This window comes from Oxyura jamaicensis, chromosome 10 (genome assembly GCF_011077185.1).
Source record: "Oxyura jamaicensis isolate SHBP4307 breed ruddy duck chromosome 10, BPBGC_Ojam_1.0, whole genome shotgun sequence".
In the NCBI taxonomy this organism is placed as follows: Eukaryota; Metazoa; Chordata; class Aves; order Anseriformes; family Anatidae; genus Oxyura; species Oxyura jamaicensis.
In genome coordinates, this window is record NC_048902.1 from 10,513,269 (window position 1) to 10,540,653 (window position 27,385).

General features: G+C 56.8%; 4 protein-coding genes across 6 annotated transcripts in view; 2 read left to right on the forward strand and 2 right to left on the reverse strand.

Moving 5' to 3' along the window:
- Positions 1-559: 559 nt before the first annotated feature.
- SNX1 (sorting nexin 1) lies at positions 560-26,316 on the forward strand. 2 transcript variants are annotated; one of them, XM_035335323.1, is made up of 15 exons: positions 560-738; positions 2,722-2,824; positions 3,683-3,819; positions 5,070-5,136; positions 6,242-6,285; positions 7,248-7,389; positions 7,916-7,994; positions 8,733-8,808; positions 9,760-9,873; positions 9,997-10,090; positions 10,631-10,836; positions 12,103-12,246; positions 12,589-12,669; positions 13,078-13,149; positions 13,493-13,903. In XM_035335323.1, the coding sequence occupies exons 1-15, from the start codon at positions 604-606 to the stop codon at positions 13,541-13,543; spliced, it is 1,545 nt and encodes a 514-aa protein (XP_035191214.1). In that variant the 5' UTR covers positions 560-603; the 3' UTR covers positions 13,544-13,903. The 2 variants fall into 2 exon arrangements, with proteins under 2 accessions (XP_035191214.1, XP_035191216.1); XM_035335325.1 differs by lacking the exons at positions 13,078-13,149; positions 13,493-13,903 and adding an exon at positions 26,306-26,316 and having other exon boundaries at positions 12,589-12,711.
- On the forward strand, positions 14,186-15,891 carry SNX22 (sorting nexin 22). Its single transcript, XM_035335329.1, has 6 exons — positions 14,186-14,503; positions 14,760-14,843; positions 14,968-15,072; positions 15,147-15,241; positions 15,318-15,391; positions 15,529-15,891. The coding sequence occupies exons 1-6, from the start codon at positions 14,435-14,437 to the stop codon at positions 15,630-15,632; spliced, it is 531 nt and encodes a 176-aa protein (XP_035191220.1). The 5' UTR covers positions 14,186-14,434; the 3' UTR covers positions 15,633-15,891.
- On the reverse strand, positions 16,154-18,019 carry PPIB (peptidylprolyl isomerase B). Its single transcript, XM_035335328.1, has 5 exons — positions 17,830-18,019; positions 17,499-17,612; positions 17,309-17,402; positions 16,615-16,799; positions 16,154-16,525 (listed from the first exon to the last, which is right to left on the reverse strand). Exons 1-5 carry the CDS (start codon positions 17,983-17,985, stop codon positions 16,403-16,405), a joined length of 672 nt encoding a protein of 223 aa, XP_035191219.1. The 5' UTR covers positions 17,986-18,019; the 3' UTR covers positions 16,154-16,402.
- CSNK1G1 (casein kinase 1 gamma 1) overlaps positions 19,603-27,385 on the reverse strand; it is a 100,197-nt gene continuing 92,414 nt past the window's right edge. Inside the window, exons 14-15 of one of the 2 annotated variants that reach the window (XM_035335326.1) lie at positions 25,884-25,907; positions 19,603-22,890 (exon numbers count right to left, since the gene is read on the reverse strand). In XM_035335326.1, the coding sequence (XP_035191217.1) occupies positions 22,836-22,890; positions 25,884-25,907 (79 nt within the window). In that variant the 3' untranslated portion in view covers positions 19,603-22,835. The remainder of the gene's footprint in view (positions 22,891-25,883; positions 25,908-27,385) is intronic. The other variant, XM_035335327.1, reaches the window with a different exon arrangement.

The following is a 27,385-nucleotide window of genomic DNA, read 5'->3' on the forward strand; positions in this document are numbered from 1 at the left end:
ACTCAAATGCAAACGGTGCTGAAAACTGAAAGCCTCTTCCCTGGCTCTGCTTTACTGAGTCTGTTCCTCCTGATACTTCCCCGGGGGCTGGTGGTGACCCCGATCGTGAGGCGCTGTGAGCAGCCGGGCCGCGCACAGCCGCGTCGCTCAGGGCGTTGAGGGGACGGCGGCCAGCTCGGCTGCGGTGCTTAAGAGCCTACGGCTGGGTACTGGGGTGGCGGCTGCGTTGGCAGGAGCGGTGTGCGACCGTTCTGGCTGGGACCCGCAGCTGAGGGTCCCCACGCCGGGGGGTGGCGGCCGTGCCCGGTCCCCTCTGCGCGGGGGGCCGGGACCCTCGGTGGGGGCGGGGCCACCTCGGCCGCCCCTCCTTCAACTCGGGGCTCGTCCACTGCTGGGGGGGGGGCGCTTCCCTCTCCCTCCGTCGCCGGTACAATGGTGCGGCCCGACGCCAAACAGCGGCGCTCATTGGCTCCCCCTGGTGGCTGAGAGGCGGCTTCGTCCAATCGCGAAGCCCCGCCCGCCTCTTCGCCCCGCCTTCGCGGTTTAAGTACTGGCGGCGGCTTCCGGTCCTGGTTGTGGCAGGGCGGAAGCGGTGGCGCGGAGATGGCGTCGGGCGGCGCCGGCGGCTCCCGCTCCCCGTCCCCCGGGCCGCACCTGCCCCCGCCCTTTCCCCCGCCCCACGGCGACGGCGAGGCCGCCGACAGCGACACGGAGGGGGAGGACATCTTCGCCGGCACCGTGAGTGCGGGGCGGAGCCGGGGGGGGGCGGGCCCGCAGCCGGGGCCTGGCGGAGGCCCCGCCGTTGCAGCTCGGGGCCAGGCGCTGGGTGCCGGGCTGGGGCGGGTGGCTTCAAACCCAGGCGCTGCCGTGGTTGCCCCCGGCCCCGAGCACGGCGTTGGGGAGCTCTGAGGGGGGCGTCGCACGGCAGCGCCTGTCCCGGCCGCTCTCCCAAAGGGCTGCCCCCTCCTCGCCCAGTCGCTGGTTCTTGGGTTCGGAGGCTGTGCTGAGTGACGGCCTCTGCTAAAGGCAGCCGGGAGGTCAGCTCCTCAGGCAGGTGCTAGGACTGGTTTCTTCAGCCCTGCGAGCCAAGGCTGAACCTGTCGTCCCCTCTGATTGCCAACACTGTGCACTCAGGCTTTTTCCAGCCTGGCAAGGCAGGAATCACCCCCAAAGCCATCACCCGTTTACAGTTTCCCAGCCCAGGTATTTGCCCAGGGCACAGCTCTCACCCTCCTTTGAGCTGGCCCAAAGACACAAGGCTGTCCACCAGCAGGGAACGGAGCTGCGTGTCACTGCTGGTGGCTTTGCAGCAGAGAAGAGGGCAGTTCTTCTTATGATTCTTATCCACACGATTCTTATCCACGATATCACACATGATTCTTATCCACACGCTGCCCTGTGTCTGCTTGTGAGGATGAAACTCTTGTGTTGGTCTGGGCAGAACAGAGCAGTCCCATGTTTTGTAAATATCGTGGGAAAGCATGGTCCTGACTTGACAGCAGGTGTCCAAAAATGCTCGCACCTCTTGCCAGCACCAGGACATGGTGATGGTCTGGAGCTTCTCAAGACCATTCTTCACTGAAAAAATGAAAAATGTTTGTGGCTTGTTGCTTTGTGGTGGGGACAGCCTGCTAAAGCAGATGAGTGTTGACCACTACAGGCTTTTATGCAAATCAGGTGGCCCATAGCAGAATCTGAAGTCTGTTAAGCTAAAGCAGCTTATCAAGTGCTTAATGTTGTTGTTGAAGCAACTGTCATAATTAATACTTGGCTCTTTCGCATGCCCTGGTGGCTTTGCTTGTCTCTCTGCCCTTGAGTGTTAGCAAAACACTCCCTGTGCAGCAGGGGAGCTGCTGGCGAGGCAGAGCTGTGGGCGTTGGGGTGGCAGCGAGGAAATGTTTGGGGCCAGCGTGTTTATAACCAGGGCTGGAACTTATCTGTTTGTGAAGCTTCAATCCCTGCTGGCCACGGTCCTCTGGGGATGGGTTTGAGTGGTCAGCTCTGAAATCTGCTTCCCTGTGGGAAGCATCAGGCACAAGCCAGATCGGGGGGCCTTGGTGTGATCAGGAGGTGCGTGCGCTCTGTCGGGCCTTGGATGTAGTGGGCGTTGTGTCATGGGCTGCTCGGAAAGAGGCTGCAGCTCTTAACTTCCGTGGTAACAGATGGAGAAGTGGAACAGGGCGTGATACTTTCTTGTTCCTAGAAGCTCTCCATCTTTGAGAGCTGCAAGGCTTGCAGGGAAACTTCAGTGCCTGCCTCACCCTGTCCAGAGAATTTCTTCCCAGCTTGAAGAGCCCCTGCAGGAGCAGAGGATCCGGGTGACTCCCCGGATGCACCTGACACGGGGCTGGTGGTCGTGCCCCTGTTTGCTTGGCCACAGGCTGGCGGAGGGGGCACGAGCTGGGAAGCAAATCGCCGTGGGTCTCTGCCACCAGCAGCAAAAGCTTGGTTTTCCTGAGAGGTCTGCTCAGCCCCACGTGGTTCTTGTGCACGAGGCTCTGGATGCTGCAAATAACACGGGCAGGCCTGTCGTAGCTGTCGCGAGCTGTTGCGATACGTGTACGCTGCTGGGACTGCAGAGGTGCAGAAGGGAAGCAGCCTGCGCTGGGTCTGTAGTGGTGGCCCTGTGTGGCAGTGGCCAGGGAGGTGGGCTGTTTGGTCCCCCACCATCTGTTTCTCAGCGGAGATAACCTCTTTGTTGCTCTTTAAATTCTTTTTCAGAGCAAGCCCCCAGCACCGAAAAGGGAATCACTTCTCCCTGTGAGCAGCAGCTCCAAAGAAAATGGGGTTCGCGTAGAGCAAGATGATCAGGACTTATTTGCAGGTGAGTCTGTTTGTCCTGAGCACTCCCTGGGGCTCTCTGCACTCTGAGCCGGGAGCCATCTGCATTCTAGCCGTGACCTGCAAGTGGCTAGACCGTGCTTACTGTGGGGTGTTGCTGGTCCTTACCTGAAGTTTGTGTTGCAGTCTGCTCTGGGAGCACTGAGCGCTAGTGGTGGTTTTGGGAAGGTCCATGTCGCCTCCTCCAGGTCTAGCTTAATCATGCAACAAGACTAACCGTTTGGAAGCTGAAAATGCCTAAAAATGGGGTTCACTTGAATTTTGTTAAACTGCAAGGCAGTGTCCTCTAGCATCTCTAGCGGAGATGTGGCTGTTCCCAGGACAGGGAACGTAATGCCCCTCAGCAGGGGAGACAAGGAGGGTCAGACCTCCTGCAGCAGCCCTGCTCCTCGGCTAGGCGTGACACCTCTGGCAGAGACATCTGAAAGTCAGCTCTGGAGATGCCTGGTAGCAGAGGGAAGCTTTGGCTTCCTCTGGGTGGAGAAATGTCCTGGGAAGGAGCAGGTTTGCGTGCTGTGTAAAAATCCAGCTTGGCTGTAGCTGCTCTAGCGTGCTGCTGCTGCTGCTAGCACGCAGCAAGGAACTGTTACCTGGCTGTCCCTAGAATAAGAAGTTTGTTGGATTAATGAAACGTTCTCCAGAAGGTTTGATCAGATGCTCTTGCTGCAGCGAAGGTGCATGAAGTCATGCTCTTGCTGATGCATACAGATGTCCTCCCTGTGTTTTTTTGTGCTAATTAAGACTACTGTTACTGCCTAGATCCCATGAACTTCTCTGAGAATATTGACATTTCCAGAAACAGAAAGTAGAGAGGCTGACCCTTGCAAACTTCTCTTGACAGATGCCACTGTAGAGCTGTCTCTAGACAGCACGCAAAACAACCAGAAGAAGGAACTGGCCAAAGCATCCAATCCTGCCCCCTCATTAGAAGTAGCTGCAAGCTCTTCTTCTAGAAACCCTCCAAAGAGCTATGAGGAGGTGAGAACTGCTCTGGGCTTTCCAACTTGCCCTGCTGGTTTGGGACTGTAATTGGCAGGAACCTGTCTGTTTGCTTCGATGTAAACCTGCATCTTAAACGATGCAGCCGATGTAGTTGGCATATTGGATGCCCCGGCTTCTATCTCAGGCCATCGGTCTGGGGCTGATACCACCGAAGTGGGTTCAGGTCAGCCCGTCAGCGTTCTTGCCCTGTGGAAATGCGCTGGTGCAGGCTGCTCCCAGCGCTGGAGGAGCAAGCAGCTGACCTGGTCCCTGGGGGTCTGAGCTCGGATTCAGAGCTCTAGCACCCCCTGTTGCCACGGATGGGGCAGGTGGTGTAACCGCGTGTTCAAAGAAGTCCCTGGGGCGACACGGGAGTGGAGACTCCTTCAGCGGAACTTGTGGTCTGGTTGCCAAGCCCAGCTAGGTGACAATTGGCCTAATTCTGTGTCCTCTCCTGTATGGAGACTAAAACTATTTTGGAGACAAGTAAAGAGCTCCTCTTTTGACCCAGGCACCTCTGAGCTTGCGAGGACTGACTCGCTGTCAGTGTGTCTCAGGCTAGCTCCCGACCAGCTCAAGTGAAGAAGCAATGCAGAACTAGGGCAGGATGCTGAGCTGATCGGTGAACTGAGGTGCTCTCACCTTAAGGCTCTTAAACCAGGGGCTGTGTGAGGCCTGGTGCTTTACCATCCTGCTAACAAGGAAGCATAATGCTCTCAGAGCAAGCCCGAAGCCCCCGTGGTCTGTCAGAGGCAGTGCTGTTGCTGTTGCCACCTGCTGACCTTCAGCAAAGCAGGATTTGACTGAAAGACCAGTTCAGACTGGGTCTGCCGGTTGCTGTCGTGGCTCTCCATCCCTGCGTGCCTGCACGTACCTCCTGTGTGCATTCCGTGTCTTCTGCAGTTTCAAATGAAAACAGAAGTCATGATGTAAAGGGAACCATCTTGCACAGAGCTGGGCTGAGGCTGTGCTCTGCAGAGTTTCAGCTTAGCACTGATCAGTTTGTGCCCCAGTCTGAGCAGACAGCATTGTAAAGACAAAGCCAGTTTGGGATACTTGGGATGTGGAGGCTCAACAACAGTGAGAAGCCCAAGGGCTTTACAGAGCTGCCTTGGTCAGACTGAAATACCAAAGATGCCTCGGCAGTACGACGAGCGCACTAACGTGTGGGACTTCATGGTTTGGGGTGGGCTGAAGCCTGGATTTCTAGCGTTAACTTGCTGTCCTTGTGTGCTTACTTTAAACAGCTGGAAGAAGAGGAACAGGAGGACAAATTTGAGCTGACTGTAGAAGTGAGCGACCCAGAGAAAGTTGGTGAGTTACCATCGTGTCTTGCTGCATGGGGTGAAGCACAGTTAGGCAAGCAAGTGCAGCTACTGTCCCCACGTCATGCTTTCAAGCTGTCTCTGCAAACACAAACCTGACTGTTGAGTGACTTCTGCAAAACTTCTTCCAGCATCTCGAGGAAATGAAGCTAAAGAAATCAAAAAGTCTAGGACCCAACAAGCAAGGTGGCAGCAGGTTCGGTAAACCAGGCAGCTCGAAAGCAGAAACCCAGGCGTGGATTTTAGGGAAGCATGATGCTCAAACACTAGCAGAGTTTGGTGTCTGGGATTATGGTGACAACTCTGCTTGTCCTCTAGGCAGCACTGTCCTGTGTGCAGCTGGCAAGGAGGAGGCAGAACTTCCTTAGCCTAAAATCAAGTATATTGTCCCATGTCCTGGCACCTTCCCCAGCAGCTGTGGGGCTCTGAGAAACAGGAGGCTTTCTCTGCTGAAAGTGGGGATCAGAGCAACTTAGCCAGCTCCAGGGCAGTCTGCAGAGAACCCACCTGAGCCCAGCCAGCTCGTGATGTCTGGAGCTAGGAGGTGTGCTGACTTCTAAATCAGAGGTGTATTAGGTCAGTATCTGATTTCTGAGGATGCCCTTTGATTGAACTACCAGGTAAACCCTCCTTTCCCCAGACAAGGGGATTTCTGTATTAGCTGGAGAAAAAACTGCGTGTGATGTCTCGGAATCAAACCACACGCAGCCAGGGGCCGTCTGACTTGCATCCTCTGAATAGACTACTTCATGTGCTGCACAGCCGCTGAATTGTTACGTGCTGAGCAGATGTGTGGAGTTAGCCCAAACGCCGTCAGCTTAACAAGCATCTGATTGTCAGCGTTGGCTGCCTGGGGAAGGAAAAGGAGGGCTGAGCAGTCGGGCTGGGGAAATGCCTAGTGGGCAGGGGTCCAGGGTCCTGCAGAAGGACGCCGCCTGAGGGTCTGCGTGCAGATCTGGGGCTCGGATCAGAACCAGCGAAGCAGGCAAAGGCCAGGGGATGGCTGGCACCTGGTGCTTTGCAGTCACCGAAGCCTCCAGGTGATGCAAAGGGCTGATGTTGGGATACTAATGCCTTGTTTTTGTTTCCCATAGGGGATGGCATGAATGCGTACGTAGCCTACAAAGTGTCAACGCAGGTAGGTGTAACTCATTGCTTCTGAGATAAGATGCCTTTTTTTCCCTGCTCTGAGGCAGCTGGGTTGTCCTTTCCACATCAAGTCAACGGTGACCTAAATAGATGGGAGGTCTGAATCTGCATGGATTCGTGAGTTATAATCCACTCCTACAGATCAAAGGATGAGCCTAGCTGAGAAATAGGTTTGAATCTATTTGGAAGGGGACTGACTTTTTCAGCCAGTTTCAGCCACTGCAGTCCTGGCTGATACCTCCACTCAGCATTGGATTGAGCAGCAGGAACAGCATCTGCTAGGGAGAGCCCCAGATGCTGGCTCTGCGGCTGATGTGAACGCAGCTCTTGCTGAAAAGCTGCTGCTGTAGCTAGCTAGTCTCTTGTCAGGACCTGTTTTCTTGGGCTAGTCGCAAGAAATCAAGCTTTCTGCAGCTGCTGCCCTGCTTTGGAGCTTTGGGCACTTCTCTGAGCTCTCCAAAAAGCCTTTCCTAGCTGTCTGTCCAGCAGCTGTTGGGTCACAGGCACTGCGTCTTGTGGTGCAAAGCTGCTGGTGTGTGATGGGGGCAGGGGATTTGTTATCCTCCAGCCTTGCTCTGCAAATACTGTCAAAAGCTGCTGGTGGCCCCTGAAGCCTTATGTGCAACCTATCAGTGGTCCCTGTTCTTGTGGGGAGCAGGGATGACGGGATTAGGCAGTGGGCAGGGTTTAGCAGGCATCCTGTGGCCACAGTAACAGCTGCTCTGTTATTCAGTGGCTTTTAACACTGCAGCATCACCACAAGGAGGGCTCTTAAGATGTGATTTGCTGAAAACCTAGGCCAAAGCTTGCTCAGTGCAGCCTGGCGTGCTCCTCCAATCCCACAGAGCTCAAGCTGTCCTATTTCCAGCCCCAGAAGTGACAGTGCACATAGTGCATGCACAGGCAAGCTTCCCTGGGTGAGTCTGACCTGAGTCTCGTCTCTTCCCTCAGACGAGCATGCCAATGTTCAGGAGCAAGCAGTTTTCAGTGAAAAGGAGGTTCAGTGACTTTCTGGGTCTCTATGAGAAGTTGTCGGAGAAGCATGCCCAAAATGGGTTCATCGTGCCTCCACCGCCTGAGAAGAGTCTCATAGGTGAGTGGTGGAGGTGCAGAGCGGTGCTCTAGATCTCATCCTTCTGATGTTGAGCCTTGTGCCCCAAAAACAGGCCTGCCTGCGGTCTCCAAGCTGAGAGGCAAGCTGCAGAGCAGTATGGGAAGCAGGCACATAAAATAATGTGGGTTCTGTGGCACAAACCGAACTCTGCTGGCTCCATACTTGGAGCTCTGGGCTTTAAAGCCTTGTTAAATTTGATGGGTGGCTCTGCGTCTGCTTGAAGCAGAGTAAAACCTTGTCCTCTGCACTGTCACTGAATTGTTGTTCACTTGGGTCTGGACCTGTAACCCCTCAAATCTTGCTTAGCATTGCTCTGTCTCTCTTCTGGATGCAGATTTGTGCTAGATGTAGGCGTAAGCAGATTTTAATTTTCCAAGTAGCTCTTGCTGATGGAAGGTTGAAACCCTCTACCATCACCCTGGTAGTCTGTACTCTGTAACAGACCTCTCAGCCTTGTACGTTCAGTTTGAAGCCACTCCTTAATTGCACCTTCCTTCTATGCTAGGAATGACCAAAGTGAAAGTTGGGAAAGAAGATTCCTCCTCTGCAGAGTTCCTAGAAAAAAGACGGGCTGCTCTAGAGAGGTACAGATCCCAACAGCTATCCCCTCGTGCCTGAGCCAAGCAAGGGACCTCTGAAAGGTCAGCCTGGCTGCACTCTCCTCCCTACACGAGAAAAGCAGTCTGGTGCTAGCTTTAGAGTGAACCTGAAGGCCACTGAAGAGTTGCAACTGTAAGGTTGCTTTGACTTTAAAACTGTCTCCTGCTTCAAAAGCCCCTGCTGGTGCTTGATCCAGATCTGGCCAAATTCTGCTGACAAGGCAGAGAGGAAACTGAGCCAAAAGTCTTGAGCCAAAAAATATGGGTGTTAAGTAGCAGTACAAACAGAGCAGATCAGGTGAGAAATGTTGTGGTCTCTTTAACTGCCACCCTAACTATCCAGCCACCGGTGGCCTTTGCTCTGCCACCTGTATTGACTGCTGGAGTTAGCACCAGGATGCTGTACGCCTCCAGCTTCAGCCGCTGAAGATCTGGTAAAAGTGTCATTGTAGAGGAATGTTGGACTGGATCTCGGTCGGTTGTTGTATCAAGTAACCTTGATATAGCGAGCATTAGCGCAGGCCTGGTCTTGCTGACTCAGCTCACTAGAGTCCCCAGGGAGGGACGACTCTTGGTGGGAGGATGAGAACAGCTTGTTGGGTCTGGCTTCAGCTACTGAACTGCCATTTCAGAGTAAATAACAAGCATGCTGCAGCTCACGGAGACGTCTCGGAGCCAGGCTTGCTCCAACAGAGGTAACTCTTGGTGCGTTCCTCTCCCCAGGTACCTACGGAGAGTTGTCAGCCATCCAACCATGCTGCAAGACCCAGACGTCAGGGAGTTCTTGGAAAAGGAGGAGGTCAGTGGGGTGCAATGATGTAGCTATGAGTACCTCGGGAGCACAGAAGTTAATGCACAAGAAGTTAACAAGGCGTGATGCTTCAAAGCTCAGTGAGAAGCAGCGGGATCCTCTAAGAGCTCTTAACCAGCGATGGGGAGAATAGGACCTCTTCTGCCTGTTAGTGCATATCTAAACACTATACACGGATAACGAGCTGTGGCCAAGCTTGCTTACATCATGGTGGGGACACGCGTTGAGGACGGGGGTTGAGTATTCTGAAATTCACGGTGGGAGCACAGCCTGCTGTTCGAGGTGAGGCGGGCTGGCGCTGACTTGCCTGATGCTCAGCTGGTAGGGGAGAGCTGCCTCTGCTGAACTGGGTGGCCGATGTGGTCCCTGCTCCTGCAAGGAGAGCGTGACCATTCCAGGCTGAGCATCCGGGCAATGCTGTGCTGAAGGGCTGTGGCGTAGGAGCAGACTTCATGGAAATGCCTCATTTCTAACCAGCGGTCTGAAAAAAGACAGTGGCTGGGGCAGAGTGTTTTGCAGCATGAAGGCACACTCGGCTGGAGTGTCCCCAGCGGTGTGAGCTGCTGCTGGCTTTTGGAGGGAATCTCCAAAGCACTTGTGTGCCTGCATGACCTGTGGAAGCTTGGGTTGCTGGTTCAGGGACTCAGGAAGGACAGCTGGTTCTTGCAGATGTTACCTTGGCCAAGAAGACTAGGCAGACCCAGATACAGTGTAGGGTTCGGGAACTCCTTGCTTGCTTGAAAACTCCGGTCCCATTATTTGAAATGCTCTGCAGGCTGTGCCGCTGCTTGGGCAGTGTCTGGCTAATCCTTTGCCATAGCTGTGGTGCAGAAACACCAATGTCCAGGGGCCCACGTACAGAAATAATGCTACTGTGGTGGCTGCTCTCAAAAGTGATGTGTATCTCCTGGCAGAGCAAACCTTCCTATTTCTCTACAGCTGCCGAGAGCAGTAGGCACCCAGGCCCTGAGTGGAGCAGGAATCCTGAAGATGTTCAACAAAGCTACCGATGCTGTCAGTAAAATGACCATTAAGATGAATGAATCGGACATAGTAAGTATTTGGGTACCTCTGGGCTGTCCTTGTCCTTGCTCTCAGCTTTTGGTGGGAGGTGCAAGGACAGCTCTGCAGCCCTGCAGAGAATGTGGGAACCAGCTCTGGGTCTGTCCATTTCAGTGGTTCGAGGAGAAGCTGCAGGAGGTGGAATGTGAGGAGCAACGGCTACGGAAGCTGCATGCTGTTGTGGAAACGCTAGTGAACCACAGGAAAGGTAACGAGCTTGGTACCGCTCGCTCTGTAGCTTGGGCCGTAACAGTTAAGCCTTGTGCAATGCCTGGCTGGAGACCACCAGCGAGCAGGTGTGAGAAGATACGGCAGTGCTTCCTTGTTATAAGGGACTCTTGGCCTCTTTGTCATGGGAGACAGAAGTAAAATGATAATTCCACATCTTCTGTCCAGTTGTACAAGCCTAGATGTGAAATTGTGCCCTGGTAGCAAACCAGAGCAGAGCTGATCTTGTTGCTAATTGCCAAGCTGTCCTCTGGCAAGGAGCAGGAACGTTTTTCCTTCCTCTGCATGTTTTGCCTGACTTCTGCAAACCTATGCCTGTCCTCCCACTGCTGCTTCTCCTGGCTGGGGTTCCAATGTCCTGCAGAAGCTGCCAGCTCTCAGGTGGTGCTGGCTCTGCCTGCTGATGTTTTCTGGGGCTAGAGAAAAGCAGCTCCCAGGGCTGAACTCTAGGCTGGGGCTTGTCATGCGGGGCAGCCGGTGTAGCAGAGCCCATGGTTGACTCTTTTATTCCATTCACTAGAGCTAGCGTTGAATACAGCACAGTTTGCAAAGAGTCTGGCCATGCTGGGGAGCTCGGAGGACAACACGGCCCTGTCCCGGGCACTGTCCCAGCTGGCTGAGGTGGAAGAGAAGATTGAACAGCTGCACCAGGAACAGGCTAACAATGACTTCTTCCTCCTGGCTGAGCTCCTGGGAGACTACATCCGCCTCCTCTCAGTTGTAAGGGTAAGCACTCTGTTGGGGTAATCCTCAGAGCCAAGCTGTAGGGCAAACCACTGGTGCTAGCGCAGATCTTAAGCCTAGGTGTGCCAGGAGGCAGCTGGTCCTCTGAGTACAAGTGCAGGGCATGGTACCTCTGATCTCTCCAGGCAGAGGGCAAACTTGCTGCTGCATCAGGGAAGCAGGGTAGTTGAGACCTGGCTATGCTGTTGTCCTTCAGGGGGGATAAGGAGCAAGCTCATGGCTTGTAGGTGGCCTCAGCCCTTCCAGAGAAGGCTGCAGGTGCTGCAGAGGCTGTATTCTGTTCACCTATGATCTGTGTTGCAAATGGAGCTGCCAGGCACCTGCTGGAGAGCAGCCTGGGTCCTGAAGTCTTTGCAGCCTGCCTGGTGCGCAGGCTGCTGTGCTGGAGGCTGACTGGTACAAGCCCCTAGTGACCTCCAGGTCTGGCAGGCTGACTTGGTTCTGCCCCAAACTTGTCCCATCTCTGAGCAGCTGTTTCTGGAACATACAGAGGCCAGAACGCAGCCTGCTTGGTCTGCCATGCTCCTTACTGGGAGATGTGGGTGCTGAAGGGCAGGACCAAGACCTCTGTGGTGCTAGAGGCAACAGGACTCGTCTGGGATGTTCTGCTAAGGAGCCGTAACGTTGCCTCAGACTTCATCCGTCTTTTGGCTGCTCTGTCTTTTTGATCAGGCTGTCAGGCACTGCTTTCTGTTCTTCTGGCTCTTCCCCACCATCTGGCTGGATGCACTCAGAAATTTGATGGATTTTCCTTGCTCGGGCTGGTGGTGTACAAAAGTATTCCCTGGCAGGCGCTCAAGTGCTCTGCAGTGACTCGTGGTCACTGCTCTGCAGGGGAACCAGTGTGGGGCTGGTGAAGGCAGCTCCTTGCCCCAGCTGTTCTCAGTGTAGTAAGAAAAGGGGCTCTGTACCGAGGGAGGCCTTGCAGCTGCTCCTGAAGCTGGTTGCTGTAGTGCCTGGGCTCCTTCCCTGGCAGAGCAGCGGGGAAAAACCTCCTTGTTCTGGCCTGTGTGGGAGCTTCAGTTGTGCTCAGGTCCAGGACCTGGCTGATGAAGCAGCTCTGCCGTTAGCTGGTGTCCCCTTGCCGATGGCATGGATGTCACTGTCACCAGCACAGCTGCTGTGAGGTGGCACAGGGCACAGCTGTGCTGCTCACGGGCTGCCCTGGTGCTCAGCCCTGCGCACCCAACGTGCTGCTCCCAGCTTGTTTGGGGATGTGCCAGCTCAGCCTCTGCTCCTTCCTTTCAGGGAGCTTTTGACCAGCGCATGAAGACCTGGCAGCGGTGGCAGGACGCCCAGACCATGCTGCAGAAGAAGAGGGAGATGGAAGCCAGGCTGCTCTGGGCCAACAAACCTGACAAGCTGCAGCAAGCCAAAGAGGAGATTTCAGAGGTGAGGCGTGCTGTGCTCTCTGAGCAGTATGGGAGGAGATGTTTTGAGGTGGAGGGATGGGTATCTCTTGCCTGGCTTGCGAAGAGGAGAAGCCAGCCTTTAGCAAGGCCTCAGGAAGCTGCAGAAGCTGCAGGAGGGGCTGCTTTTGGTCCCGCTTTGCGTGGCTTTGCATAAGGGAGGCTGGGCTCGCAGCAAGCTCGGGCACAGGATGCAGCCATGCGGCGAGTCGATGCGAGGACCAGAAGTGCTGGCATCAGCTCTCTTGCGAGCAGTCAAAACCTATTCAGACAGGAAGCGAAAAGCTTCCTTACCCTGGAAACAGCGTGGTTCATCTCTCCGCAGTGGGAGTCTCGCGTGACGCAGTATGAAAGGGACTTCGAACGGATTTCTGCCGTGATCCGCAAGGAAGTGATACGGTTTGAGGTAGGTTAGCCCCAACCTTCGGTGTGTGATTTTCCCCCAGCAGTTTCAGGCACATTTGAATGGGGCATCATTGCAGCAGAGCTGCTGTTGTTGGCTAAAGAGGGGTTTTCTCCTGCTCAAAGCATGCAGGTGAGCATGTTCATCACAGTAAGGGCAGGTGTGCAAAGCTCCAGGCCTGCTCATCTCTCCTGCTGCTGTCACAGCCAGGGCTGAGCTTCACCCTCTGCATTTCCAGCTCTTGTGCTGGTCACTCAGCATGTAGGCAGCTGGGATGCTCCAACATGGCCCCAGGAGGAACAGGAAAATCCTGTTGGTCTCTTCCCCCTGAATTTCGTCCTCCCCGCAAAGGCCAGAGGGTTTTGGTGGTTGCTGCAGCTTTCTGCTCACTTCTGCAACTGTCTCTTGCAGAAAGAGAAATCCAAGGACTTCAGAAAACACGTGACTAAGTACCTTGAGACGTTACTAAACTCTCAGCAGCAGGTGAGTGTCCCCGGTGCCGGCAGACAGCCCTCCTTTACCTCCTGGAGCTCCGTGTGAGCCCCCACAGGCACAAACCCCTGCGGTGGGAGCATCCCACTCCCCTCTGCCCCCCACAGGCTGGAGCGGGGCACAGTGCCCACAGCAGCTGACAGGAGAGCTGCTCGTTAAAAGTTGCACCCTGCTGGATGCCTGACGTTTTGGGGGGCTGCACACCCTGCCCTGACAGCAAGCTGTGTGTGTCGGGGGAGCTTCTGCCTCCCTACAAGCTCCTCAGTCCTGCTGAAAGCTCATTAGTGCTGGACTTGAGCTGTGCCGGCTCCTGACCCTTTCCTTCTCTCTGCAGCTGGTGAAGTACTGGGAAGCGTTCCTGCCTGAAGCCAAGGCCATTTCTTAATTGGACCAAGCGAACGAGCACACCTGAACTTTGCCTTTTTATACACTATACCTCTGTCTTTTACATGTGAACGAACCCTAGTTAAACACGCGGGAGCTGGTAGAGGTTTAACCCCCCCACCAAGCAGCTTACAAGCCAGTAACTCTTCTAACTGTATATTTTTCATTTAGCAACATATATTTTCTTACTGAAGAGAAACTAGTTTCCTGCTTTCTGACCAGCCCTGCAGTAGGCGAAGAGCGAGGGGGGTTAACGACATATGTAAATGTCTATTTTTCAGGCTGGGTTTTAGGGCTCTAACGACTATCTTACTCCTGCAGTGCCATTACGACTATGTAATAAAACTTGTATCAGGGCAAACAGACGTGTGGTGCGCTGGGAGAGGGCTGGGAGGGACCGGGGCTGGTGGGGGGAGGCTGGTGGGAGGCTGTGGTGCCTCCGGCTTTGTTGTGACCAAGAAACCCCTGACCTTGGGCCTGGCCGAGCCACCTGTCTCGGCTTCTGATTAAGCTCTCTCAATAAGGCCAGGCTGCTGTTTTTAGGCTCTGAGCTCAGCCCGGGGCGGGAGCTGGCGCTGCAGGAGCCTGGGGCCACGATGCTCCTCTTTCCCCGTGATACCGGGAACGCCTTCAAGCCCCAGCTCCGAGGCTGCAGCAGCTCTGATCAAAACTGATACTGAGTCTTCTGCCTTGAAGTCAACAACCGAAAAAGAGAAAGCGAGCTTGTGCTGACTTCCCACTTTCCTTTCCTCTTATCCCTGTTAACCTTCGGGCTGCAAAACACGAAGGCTTGCAGGAGGCAGCTCTGCTGCTGGGCCCGGCCCCCAGCAGCCAGGGCGGGACGGGGTGGCCCCTCAGGAGCTGGCCCCGGTGGCGGTGGTGGCAGCGGGCCATGATCGTCGTCTCCATCCCTGCGGCGGAGCCCGAGGCGACAGCGCGCAGCCCCGAGAAGGCGCACACGGTGAGGGGTGTGAGGTGGTGGTGGTGGAGGTCCCTGCTTGTCCCCTGGGGTGTCCCCGTCTGCTCCATGTGGTGGTGGTGGTCCCATGATCTCCAGGGGCTTCGAGGACCTGGACCACATTGTTGAAGGGGTTGGGGGGGGGTGTTGGTTGCTGCAAAGCCCCCTTGGTCCTGGGGTTGGGGTGTCCCACCTGTCCCAAGGGTGGGTCTGGGGGCTCCTGCCCTGGGAGGGTGAGGGTGAGGATGAAGAGGTGCAGGTGTTCCTGGTGGAGGTGCTGTGCAATGGCCGGCGGCACACGGTGGCGAAGCGCTACAGCGAGTTCCAGGCACTGCACAAGCGGGTGAGGACCCGGGGTCAACGGGACAAGGGGGGGGTGTTTGGGGTGCGTGTCCCCTGCCAGGGACCCTCCTGGGGGACACACAGCACCCGGCCCTTGGTCCATGCTGCGCCCTGCTCTGCCCCAGATCAAGAAGACCTGCAAGGTGCCCGACTTCCCCCCGCGGCGGGTCCCCAACTGGGTGCCCAAGGTGCTGGAGCAGCGCCGGCAGGGCCTGGAGCTCTACATCCAGGTGAGACGCCAGCGGGCGGCGGCAGCGGCACCCCATGTCCTGGGGGTGCTGACCTCCCCCTGTCCCTGCCTCAGGGCGTCCTGTGCCGCAACAAGGAGCTGCCCCAGGACGTGCTGGACTTCCTGAAGGTGCGGCGCTGCCAGCAGGACCCCAAGGGCAGCAGCCCCCTGTGAGTCCGAGGGGTTTCCCCTTCCCCAGGGTGGAAGCAGGGCACTGCAGGTGCTGAGGCTCTTCTCTGACTGCAGCACCAGCCACCCGCCCTCTCAGCGACCTGTCCTTGGCTTCCACACCGACCCCTACGTGCGGCTGCCAGTCACGGGTAAGGCGCAGGGACGTGGGTGACACCGCTGTCCCCTGGTGCTGTCCCCTGGTTCCGGGTGTTGTGCTGTGCCTCGCCCTACATTTAACGGGGCTGTAAGGGGGGGCACAGAGCAGTGCCTGCTCCTCTCATTGCAGATGCGCTCCCCGACACCGTGCTGAGCGGGGTGCTGCAAGGCCTCTACGCCCCGTGGAGCTGCTGTCCCCGAGCAGCTGTGTGCCAGGGGCAGCCGGGCTCCTGAGCACCCCCAGCATGGAGGGCAGGGCCGCGGTGGTGTCACGTAAAGGATCTTGGCAGTAACACCTTGCCTACAGAGTGAGCACTGAAGGGAGCAAGTGAGAGAAGCCCCACCACAGCAACTTTCCAACGTGCCTTAGTGTGGTGTGCAGGAGCTCGCTGTCGGGGTTGTGGGAGAAGCTTTGGGGGGTTGAACTGTGCTGAGAAAAACTCTGAGCACCTGGGCTTCTGTGCAATAAAACACTGTGGTTCCAGTGGCCAAAGATGGCTGTGTCTGACTTCTGCACTGTGAGGCCAGAGCCGTGGTGCTGCTCTGAGACCCAAGAGAAGGGGGAAAGGGGCTGGCGGCACGAGGGTGGGCTTGTGGGGAAAGTGCTGGGAGGCACGAGCCCATCAAGCCTGGCGGGTGATGGTCCGCTCTCCTCAGTGCCCAGGAGAACCACAAGGAACAAGGAGGCCCCGTTGTCTGCTTGGCTGGGGACTCCGCATGCAATACACCCCTGACAGAGCAGACAAGGCACCTCTATAAAAAACACATTGGTCACATTTATTGGTGCATGTGCTTCTTACAAAAGTGTTGGAAAGAGGTGTCAGCATTCCGTCCTGCCTGCTGGCCAGCTAGAAGGCCAGGAGCAGGGGCTCAGCAGCTGCCAGTGCTCTGCGAGGCCGCGGGGGAATGCACGGGGGCAGCAGGGCAGCCCCAGGCCCGCAGCCCTCTGCAGCCGGGTCCCCACAGCGCAGGGCCCCGCCGCGTCGCTGAGCCAGCGGGGTGGATCACTCCTTGGCAATGGCGAACGGCTTTTCCACCTCGATGGTGCCGCAATCGGCGATGGTGACATCCTTCAGGGGCTTGTCCCGGCTGTCTGTCTTGGTGTTCTCTACCTTCCTCACCACGTCCTAGGGAGAGCAGAGTTGTGACAGGAATAACACTGGCCGTGTGCATCTCCCAGCGTGCTCTCCCACCCCGGTGTTGCTCTCCCCCTTACCATGCCCTCCAGCACTTTGCCAAACACCACGTGCTTGCCATCCAGCCACGGTGTCTTCACTGTGGTGATGAAGAACTGGGAACCGTTGGTGTCCTTGCCAGCGTTGGCCATGCTCACCCAGCCTGGGCCGTAGTGCTTCAGCTTGAAGTTCTCATCAGGGAAGCGGTCCCCGTAGATGCTCTTCCCTAAGGTGGGGGAAAAGACTGCATTGCACTCGTGGAAATATGTCAGCATTGGAGTGCTGGGGGAGGGGGGCTAAGCACATCTAAGCACCAGCACCACAAGGTTGCTGAGGACCACAAGAAACTGGCAGCTGGAGGTAGCTGAAAGCTGAGCCATGAGCTGGACAGAAGGGGCTGTGCCCCCAGATTAGTGGTGCAGGAGGCTGTGCAAGAGCAGACCTGACTGCACACTGCCACAGGCTGCAGCGTGACAAGGAGGTCAGGCAAGAGCTAACAAGCCCAAAACACTCCTCTGCTGACATTATTGATTTTATTGATGTTTGCTAAATGCTGGTAGGAGGCTTGTCGATACCAGATCAAATGTGACCTAGCAGCCGGGACACCCAGCTCCTGCAGCCGGCCACCCCTCCCCAGCTTTCAGCACCGCTCCAGAGCCAGGTCCCCCAGGCTGCGTGCTGTCCCCACTGCGGCACCATGCTCCAGCTCCCCCAGGCCTCTGCAGGCCGAGTTACCTCCAGTGCCATCTCCGCGGGTGAAGTCTCCTCCCTGGATCATGAAGTCCTTGATCACACGGTGGAACTTGCTGCCCTTGAAGCCGAACCCTTTCTGCGGCGGGGGGGGGATGGAGAGAAGTGGGGTCAGGCCCAGGGAGGGCCCAGGACACCCACGCGGCCCCCGGGGCCGCCCACCCGCCGTCCTCACCTCTCCGGTGGCCAAGGCAACGAAGTTCTCCACCGTCTTGGGCACCGTCTTGCCGAAGAGCCCGATGACGACGCGGCCCACGTCCTCCTCGCCCAGGCGGAGGTCGAAGAAGACCTTGGGGGCGGCAGGGGCGTTACCCAGGGCCCGGCCCGGACACAAAGGGCTGCCCGCTACCCGCGGGCCTACCGCGGTTACCTCAGCCCGGGCGCTCCCCGGTACCTCAGCGCGGCCCCCCCCAGGTTCCCTCAGCCCGCCCCCCCCGTTCCCTCAGCCGGCCGCTCCCCGTTCCCTCAGGCCCGGCCCCCCCCACACCCCGTCCGCTCCCGCCGACCTTCGCCGTGACCTTGGGCCCCTTCTTGCGCTCGTCGGCCCGCGAGGCGGCGGGCAGCAGGAGCAGGAGCGCAGCGCCCAGCGCCGCCGCCGCCACCAGCGCCTTCATCCTCCGCCGCTCGCAGCCCGGCCGCAGCGCCCGCCGCGCCGCCTGCATCCGGCCCCTCCCCGCAGCGCTCACCCCTCCCCCCCCGGCCGCGCCAGGTGGTGCGGTCCGGGCCCCGCCGCGCGCACGCCCGGGCGCGACCAACGACGGAGGGCGGGGGGGGGGACGCGGGACTAGGGGGAGCGGGGCGGGGCCGGCGCGGGCCGCCGGGCGGCTGCCACGTTGCCCCCGCGATGGTGCGGCCAATCAGGAGCGGGCACGGGGCGCGGCGGGCGCTGATTGGGGGGAGGGGAGGGGGCGGGAGCCCGGCGGGCTCCGTGCACCGCCCCCCCCAGCGGCCGTTGGGGGGCGCCGTGAGGGGGAGCCCTGAGGGGGCTCCGTGAGTCCCCCCCGGGTCTGTCAGAGCGGGACCCCCCTCGCCCCCCGCGGCCTTTTCCTTGCTTCTTGCCCACGGGGCCGGCCTGGCGGGCACACGGTGGCTGCTGGGCTGGGCTGGGCTGGGCTGGGCTGGGCGTTGCCTTGGCAGCACGGCTCCGGGCGGGGTGTAATCGCCCCTTCGTGCAGCGGCAGCCGGGGGCACGCTGCGCTAGGGCCTACCCGCCCGCCGCCCCGAGGGGCCAGCACAGGAGCCAGGAGCCTGCGCGCTGCCCGATCCCTGCCTCTGTGACCAGAAACAACCATCCCAGGAACCGCCTGCTGGGGATGCGCGTTTCCGAGGGCTGGGAAAGAAACGCTGAGGTTTCTCTTCCTTCTCGGAGCACAAATGTCCCCAGGCTGATTTGTGGGAACAGGAAATGAAAGCTGATGCTTAAAATATTACATCCAAGGCTGCAAAATGGAAGAAAAGTGTCCCAGCGAAGATCCTGGCGTGACGCAGAGCGGGTGATGGCTGACAGCACGCCGCAGGGGCTCTCCCTGTCCAGATACACTGAAAGCTACTTTTAGAAGCTGCTCTTTTTGGCTAAGAGGTGGCATCTTCCCTAATGCTCTTCTCCACCTGTACTGACAACAAACAAGCAGCAGCTATTTGCGTGCTGGAAATCCTCACGATCACGGCAGTCGATTCCTTTCCAGCCCTTCACAGAAGTGAGTCGGGGCCTTCTGCACAAGTGGAAAGACGGGCAGAGGAAGAAGGCGCTCGGGGCAACAGCGGTCGGGGCTGGGCCATCGCCACCCTCCGCAGGCTCAGCGCGCTCCGAGCGACTCGCTGGGGGCTCGTCCCACTGGGCCCCCACGTCTTCTCGTGTGCCCCGGGCAGGAGGCAAGCCTTCCACCTGGGGAAGACACGCTTGAAGCCGTCACTATGGCTGCAGATGCACAGGGACCGTATGACAGCGTGTTTTCGATTAGTTCGCATCCCTGCGTTCCCCGTAAGCCATTCTGCTACCCAGGATGCTTGAGGTGGGAACGTGCGGGCACTGGGAGAAGAGAACTTGGTGCCACCTCTCCTTGGCCAAGCGCTGTGGGGCTGAGCTGCCCATGGCTGTCAAGCACAAAGAGGTCAGAAGCTCCCATGAGATCCCACGCGTGCATCACCCCTCAGAGGGGGGCTCAGAGCGTCCCGCAGAAAGGGAAGGTTACCAAGAGAGCCCAACAGAGGCAGAGGAAAAGAAGACATTCAGCGAGCAATGCTTTCAGGAAGGGTAATAAATACATCTATTCATGGAGAACAATGCAGCAGTGCAATGTTTTATTGAAAAAAAAATATCTCACTTGACACCTCAGAAGACTGCATCGCAACGTTGGAGGGCCATACTGCAGGAGGGCTACGCCTGGGAGGCCGGTGCAGCGCCAGGCGCTCCCCGCCACACTGCTCCGAGCTGACCTGAGCCCCCGTGCACCCCGGGGGTCTCCCAGGTGCTAGCGACATCCAGCGAGGACAGGGGAGCTTGCCCAGGTAGGATTAATGCCCTACTTCCTAGCACTGAACAGTTGGCTCAGTCTGGCTTGTGTCTCCTCATCACCTCCAGACTCCCTGGGGACAGCAGATTCCTCAGGCGGGACTCACTGTTAACCTGCATTCTTTCCTTTTTTTTTTTTTTAAAAAAAAAAAAAAAACACACAGAGAACAACATCTTTGCCCTTTCGAAGAGTCCAACGTACGATTATAGTGCAAGAGGGCTTGGTACAAGTGAGCATTACCAGCATGCCGTGGGGGGACAGTCCTCCCCTACAAACACATCTTCATAGGATTAAAAGAACATCGTATCTCCAGAGATAAGCAGTAGCGGGTCATCGTGAAATAGCTTTCAAACCAACCCACTTAAAAACAAGGTCAGGAAAGTTTCTAAACAATCAAATACATTCACTTTAAAAAAAACATTTAAGAACAAAAACTGTTGAGATGGCCCCTTTCCCCCCGCCCTCCCTCACCCTGCAAACACTTACATATGCTGCAACTACAAGCTGCTCCTTGAGCGGACGCAGCGAGGAATGACCAAACACGGCAGGAGATGCAGAAGGAATCGAGTTCTGGTGACAGGCACTTAGTGGGGCTTGGGAGGGCAGCAACAGAAGTGTCTCAGGGCCCGGCTCCATCTGCAGCACACGGGGCCGCTCCCCAGGGAGCGCCTGTGCCCCCTTCCCTCCCAAGACGCCAAACCATGGTTTCCTACAGCTGAGAGGTTTCCTACAGCCTGTGCCAGAGACGTGGGACTTCTGGGAGCCACCCGCAGCGGAGGAGCTCGAAAAGAGAAGGGTGGAACACAGCCGGTCCCTGTCCTCCCTCTAGGGGGAGGGGAAGAGAGAACAAAGCGTCCCGGCACTTGCATGCAGGAGATGGACGGTCCCTTCCTGCCCCGGCCCACGTTACACCTGGAGGAAAGCACTTTGCAGAGCGAGAACAGGGGTGCACGCATCTCCTGGTGGGTGCGCAAGCGGAGAGCAAGCCAGCCTGCAGCCTAGGGTGCTGCCGGGGAGAGGAAGGTGCAGCCACACCTGAGAGCCGTGCTCCGTCAGGGTAAGGCATCGAGAGAACTCGGCAGAGGATGGCTAAGAGACACCCAAAAGGGATCCTGGCCAAGAAGCGAGGCTTTGCCATGCTGATGCCGCACCGCTGCGTGCCTGCTTCGAGGAAGCACAGAGAGCGAGCCCAGGGGCTCCCTGCTCAGGATGATCTCCTGCCCCCTCAGCCTGCTTCTGCCCAGCAAGGGGAACCAAACCTTCCGTGAGTGCCGCTACACGAGCTCCAAGCTGCACAGATTATCATCTAAGAACAGGTAATGAGAACCAGCCTCGCCCTTTCCTCCCTTCATACTCTCCAGGGAATTCAGGGACTGGGGTGAGCCAGGCCCGAGTTTACAAGTGAAGGCCCTCAAGCGAACAGTCCCAGCCTGGTCAGGTGTCACGTGTGAAAAGAAAGCACAAGGAACCTATTCACAACCTTCCCCAAAGCTGCTCGAGTTCACCCAGAGCCCTGCCACGTCCACGATAACCCTCGAGCAACCTCAGCCTCCTCAAGTTGGAAACGCTGAGGCAGGACGCAAGGTTTTACGCCCGCGCAAAGTGCCCCAAGCCCTTTGCTAGCTATGGGTTTGGCTCAAAAGCGGTGCATGAGAACCGTGGCTTCCTCTGCAGGGCGGGAGCTCGCAGAGGGGACGTGAAGGCTATTCCAGTCAAACCCATCTGACCGTCTGGAGGTGAAACCAGTATTAAGGCAGTGAAGCAATCCCACCTCTGCTGGGGAAGCTTTGCTCCTGCTAACGTTTTCCCGCAGAAGGTGCGCGTTCACAACCACCCTACCAGAGGGGTTTGAGAAGGCTGCCCGGTTACGCACCGAGAGATGCCTGCGGTTTGGGAAACACCGGGTTCCCAGGTACCTTAATCCTGATCTGCCCCTTTGGCCAGAGCGACCTCCTCCAGCTCAGCAAAGTTGACACCACTCCCTCCTGCCAGCGCCCGGCGGCGGCCTTTCCTCTCCAGGCTGCTTGGGTCAGGCACAGCGTAGGAAACCATGGTAGGGACATTCACTGGCAGCTAGAAAGGGTGACTGAAAATTCAAGTAATGCTTTCCTCAGCACAACGCCCAAGGCGGGCTTTGAGAGCCCCAAACTGGCACGAGGGTTGTGCGGATGTCGTCAACATCCCCACTTGTGGGCATTCTCTGCACCCCACCGCATTCCCAGCTGAATGTCTGTCTGCGCTGGCACCACTTGTCCACGCAGAAATCCACAGATACAATGTGCATCTGTAATGCTAAAAATAATAAAAAGTGCAACAACGTCAGTTTCTTTAAAACAATCCACATTGCTCTGTTACCGTCAGAGGAGGGAGGTGTCGAGGGGAGCCAGAAAAACCTAACTGGAACAGTAGATTGCAAATTTCTCACAGCTTGCACATTACAGTGTAACTGTTCCCAAGGAGCCTAAAAGGGAACCTGTGTCTTACTGCTGCAGCAGTCAGGCCCTTCTCCCACGCAACTCTCTCGCCCAGACTGCATCCTCCTGCCCTCTCGAGAGCCAATCGAGCCGACAGTATTCTTTTCTTAATTAAGGAGGGAGGAGGACGGAGGAGCCGAGAGCGCAGGGGAGGGAGGGGAGTAAAGTGAGCAGGAACTAAGCACAGTCCTCAGGTTTGCATGAACGATGCCTTCGCCGTAAACAACGGGAAGGAGGGTCAGCCAGCCAGCCCCCCTCCCAGGGCGACCAAGACCTGAGCCAGCCACAGTCCTGGTCCCAAAAGGAGCTTCAGGCTTGGAGTGAACGAGGGAGACCATTCAGCAGATCCACCCCAGAGTGGTTTGTTTTGGAACGTTTTCTTCTCTTTTTGGTTTAAAATGTCACTTTTTTTTTTTCTCTTCCTCCTATGCCTCCTCCTCCCCCCTAAAGAGAAGCCCCTTCCAGTTAGACAGGGCAGGAGCCGCAGGTGCAGGTGGCGTTCCTGCAAGGCCCAGGAGGCACCGGTCACTTGTGACGCTGAGCTGTCTTCTTCCGTTTCCTCTTGAAGAAGCAGCAGCACCTGGAGCACAAAGAACAAGGACAGTTAGCCCCACGCACGTCTCCCCGGGCAGCCCCCGCCACCCGGTGCCCGCGGCGGCCTTCCCTCCGCTCGCTGACATGCAACAGCAGCTCCGCACGCCCCCGCCGGACCTGCCCGCGAGGTGGGCAGCAGCTCGCGGCTGGACGGCCGACGCGTGCCTGGGCAAACGCCAGCGGCCGAACGCTGCGGGTCCTGGTCCTGCTGCCTACGGGCAACAGCGGGGCACAGCCCCGTGAGCGCCCCGGAGCCGGGCTGACATCCTCTAGAGGCTCAGCTGGGGCAGGAACAAGAGGAGCCAAATGGGAAAGCAATGAGACAAGGATCCAGATACTCCGTTCCCTCTTGGCCAGAGGGACAGTGAGCCTTGGCTGCGCTTCCCCGCTATGAGACACACGGGTTCAACACTGCTCACTAAAAAGACAAGTTCCAAAGAGATCTTGGATCAGGGACCAGGTTTCTTTACTGAACCTTTCACAATAACCAGAGCTTCCACCTTTGATAAAGCGTTATTCAGTGCAGGTATGCAGAACACCTGCTTCTTCCCTCGCCCAACGCGAGGGAGATGCGCAGTGCCCGGGGATTAGGAGAAGCAGAGGATGGAAAGTGGAGACTGAGGTGGTGAGAAAAACATTCAGCGCAGCTGAACCTTGAGCAGTGGTGGTTTCACTTATGGGAGAATACTGAAAGCAGTCACCCAGGTTTTCTAGTCCTGCTGGCCTCCTACTGAATGACTTGGCATTTCAGACATGTCTGTCTTCCTAACCTCGGTCTGCTGTCAGGAACCCTCTGCACAGAAGAAACGTGTTCATTCTGTGCAAGTTTTGCTCCTGAGCTCTGTATCTTTCTCTTCCTGCCATTACAGCCATCTCCAGAGAAGCCCGGGTGAAGCTGAAAGCCCTTTTTTCCAGGCTGGTGGAAGGGACATGGCACTAAGCAGCAAGAGCAGATGTGAGTATGCAACAACCATTTTTTCCAGCCAGCGTCTTTTACAAACAGCAAGACCAAAAGTGTTCAAAAACACTGCAACAACGCCTCCAAATTACTTTCAGCTGGGTCCATCACAGCTCTGAAAAGCCAGCACTCAGCTTCTGTCCTCTCAGCACTAGAGGAATAGATTCTCACCTTCACCCCAGAGTGTGCTTGCCCCCGGAAGCACGAGCCTTACCTCGGGGTGCAAAAGCAGTGGTGACCACCACCACACAAACCAAGTCTGCCAGCACAGATCGTCTGCTGGGGAGGCTGAAATCCCCTGCAACATTCAGAGCTCAAAGCCGCAGCTGTAGGAGGGCGACCTCCCATCACACGCTCCTGCATGGACTGAGAGCCGGGGGCAGTTTAATGCCCATGATTAGGCTTTAGGTTTCTTTTAGGCACTCCTAACAGGTCCAGTTTGGAGGTGAGCCGAGAATAAACGTAACGCACTTGTCCTTCCAGGAACACTGTCCCGGAGCGACCTGCCGGCTGTGATGACTCCATCACTACTACCTGGTCTGGTGCTCGCAGCGTGCTGTCTGAAGCTTTATGATCGCCCAGTGCAGGCTCCTGCACGCAGCTGGCACTGTCCCCCTCCTGCTCCAGGACTGGGCACGTATGTTATTGTCCCACCTGCCACCCTCTCTGGTTAACCTGTCACAGTATTTCTCTCCCACAGCAACCACCTTCCTTCATGATGTGGGCAATGGTAAGTAGGGGGGAGGGCTGTTACGGGGGGAGGTGATGGAAATGCACGAGTTATGATTTGACATGCAGCTGGTAAGGGAAGAGGGCTGAGCAGCGCTTGTTTCCTTGGGCACTGTACGAAGGGAGCTGGCTGACTTTTGGCTGGTTTTCTTTGAGACTGTCTTTTTAGGCTGTTACTCAGCGGTCCAGGGAAGGGTTCAGGAAAGGAAGTCCTGGCAGTTCAGACAGGCAGAGGCAGAACACCAAAACAAAAGAATAAGGCAGGCCGACAATTACAGAACGTGATCTCTGCATGCAGACAATGCCCAAGAGAACAGCCCCAGACTATGACATACAGAGAAGCCAGAGATGCCAGAGGTATCGGAGGCAATGCCTATGGAGAGCAGGGCAGAGGGGGGTCAGTCTCTCATCAGACAAGGACATTCCTCACCACACAGCGGCGTTACCACCTCACTCTGCAGCAATTCCCACCCACCAGCACCCTACGGTGCCGCCTGGGCCTAAAAGGCCTCCAGCCTCAGCTCAGCACCTTGTGTCCCTGCTCGCAGAAGGGGCACCTCCACAGGCCTCTATGAGGCCAGGATTAGAGTTTTGAGAGCCTGATAACCTGTACCTATACCTGAGCTGGGCTTGGACTGACGTTAACCCCAACCCCTCTGCGGACAGTTGACCTGCGCTCTCATCTCTGGGGCTTTTTCCCACCCCGAGTCGTCAGCCTGCTTGGGAAGCAGCCATCTCCCACCCACTCTCTCCAAGCAGTAGCTCTAGCTGGGTGTCTGTCACTAATGCCATGAATGAATGTAATTTCTTTACACCCTCTCTACCGATGCAGGCCCTGGACTGTGTTTTTGTAGGAACCTCTCCTAGAAGTGACTGCTCCCCTCCCCTCCATACCCAGAGCAAGGCTTTCCCTTCGCAACCGTCTGTGTGAGGAATTCCTGCAAGGTGCCTGGCAAGCCTGGTCCCGACTCTGCCCAGCTCCATTAGACATCATCTGCACACGGACGTAACAGTTTGGGGGAGATGGTAAGCCAAATCGAAGAGGATTAAGATCTGTCTTTTGCACAGATCAATTCAAAGATCAGTCTGATTGCTCGGCCTAGTGCGGCCTCGCAGACACAGCCCACACCCTCCCCAGTACTGCATGTGGTTCTCAGCAGAGTCCTAAATCAAAACAGCCCTGGGTTGGCTTTGAGTTTGTGCCTTTTTATGGCTTGGTTGGTTGGATTTTGCCAACCCCAGTCTAGTCTGGTCCGCTCCCCCTTGCATGTGGACTGGAGAGAGGGACTCACCACAAGTTGAGCATTTTCAGGCAGCTACAGAGAGTGTAGAGAAAAAACACAGAAAGGAAGAAAGAGCAATTAGTTCACAGAGGTGGGATGAAAGCATGTCACTGCAGCCATGCAAACATGCAGTGCAGACTGGCAGACACACACCATGCCTGCCCACCACCCGCCCCCAGCCCTCATACCACCTCTGCCCTTGTCACGGTGCCGCTGAGAATTGCCAGCTTTTGCAGGGTTTGGAGGCCTTGGGTAAATACTGCACGTTCTCCATGGAGGCACAGGCCCCGTGAGGTTCTTTCCAGGGGCTGAGATCAAAGAGGGGTTCTGGGCCACCAGAAGAGGAGACTGCTCTGTCCCCTGCAGCTCCAACTGCAGGAAGGCCAGAGCACGGATGGACGTGTGTGACCCGCTGTTCAGTGAAACCCGAGGCTGGCATTGGCAGCTTGTCTCCAGAGTACCCCCAAGCAGCACTGCACAGCTCCTCTGCCTGCCGGGAGTGCCAGGGTCTTTCCCTTTCCAGCATTGCACCTCATCTCAAAACACAGAGCCCGAACTCCATCTAGGTCTAACTCTTTTTGGCCCGCTTTATAGCAACGCAGTTTTTTTGAGTCTAAAACTCCAAGGGGATTTATGATCACAGATGCAAGGAAAGATGAAGGCAGCCCTCCTCGTGGCAAGAGGAATGAAGCACTAGGGAATTAGCACACTCAGGAATTATGACAGGAGTCCCCCAAACCTGTTGGTGCAGAGCAGCCTGTGCTCTGCTGCACAGTAACCTGTTAAACCCTCCAAAACCAATTCTGAACCATCCAGACAGGGCCTGAAAAGGGACAGAACAAATCACAAGACACAGCTTGGGCAACGCAGCCCTTGCACACTTCTTTTCATCCGTCTTGACACTTCTCTGGTGGCGATTTGCCCCATCCTTCCCAGGAGCAGCCCCAAGCCACGTGCCCAGGAGGCCCCAGTTCAGTCACCCTGACCAGGACATGGCCTGTGACGCTGAGCCTGCGTTCTCTGCAGGCCACGCTACCCAAATTTAAGAGGTATATTTTCCACTCTGCAAGTCGCACCTCAAGACCTCCCCCTCCCCGCCACGCTTTAGAAGGAGCCTGTACCAAACCCACGGCTCGCTCCTTTGGCTGGGAGGAGAAAGCATATTCACTGCTCGGACAGCTCGCTGCCAGGATCACACCAGGCCGGCAACCAGCAAGGAACAGCACACAGGAGTGCTGCCCGAGGGACAGAGGAACGGACAGCAAAAGACCTTCAGCACAGCAGTGATAAGGTGGGAAAGCAGGCCTCGGCCTGACAGATACCTAGGGATGGTTTCCATCAACACACCCTTTCTCACAGCTGCCAGTTTTCCTTTCTACACTCCCACAAGTCATTCCTAACAAAAGCGTCCACAAAGGCTGAGACAAGCAGCACCGACACCATCAAGTCAGATCATTACCAGGAACTTGGGCGACGTGACAGCACCGACCAGCTCGAGGGCCTGCTTACCC

Excerpts from the sequence above, each read along its gene's own strand:
- SNX1 (XM_035335323.1), top strand. The coding sequence starts at position 604 with ATGGCGTCGGGCGGCGCCGGCGGCTCCCGCTCCCCGTCCCCCGGGCCG. Across the intron at positions 8,809-9,759 it reads AGTTCTTGGAAAAGGAGGAG|CTGCCGAGAGCAGTAGGCAC; the intron begins GTCAGTGGGGTG and ends ATTTCTCTACAG. Across the intron at positions 13,150-13,492 it reads TACTAAACTCTCAGCAGCAG|CTGGTGAAGTACTGGGAAGC; the intron begins GTGAGTGTCCCC and ends TTCTCTCTGCAG.
- SNX22 (XM_035335329.1), top strand. The coding sequence starts at position 14,435 with ATGATCGTCGTCTCCATCCCTGCGGCGGAGCCCGAGGCGACAGCGCGC. Across the intron at positions 14,504-14,759 it reads GCCCCGAGAAGGCGCACACG|GTGTTCCTGGTGGAGGTGCT; the intron begins GTGAGGGGTGTG and ends GAAGAGGTGCAG. Across the intron at positions 14,844-14,967 it reads TCCAGGCACTGCACAAGCGG|ATCAAGAAGACCTGCAAGGT; the intron begins GTGAGGACCCGG and ends GCTCTGCCCCAG.
- PPIB (XM_035335328.1), bottom strand. The coding sequence starts at position 17,985 with ATGCAGGCGGCGCGGCGGGCGCTGCGGCCGGGCTGCGAGCGGCGGAGG. Across the intron at positions 17,403-17,498 it reads TTGCCTTGGCCACCGGAGAG|AAAGGGTTCGGCTTCAAGGG; the intron begins GTGAGGACGGCG and ends CCCCCGCCGCAG. Across the intron at positions 16,526-16,614 it reads GCAAAGTGCTGGAGGGCATG|GACGTGGTGAGGAAGGTAGA; the intron begins GTAAGGGGGAGA and ends TGCTCTCCCTAG.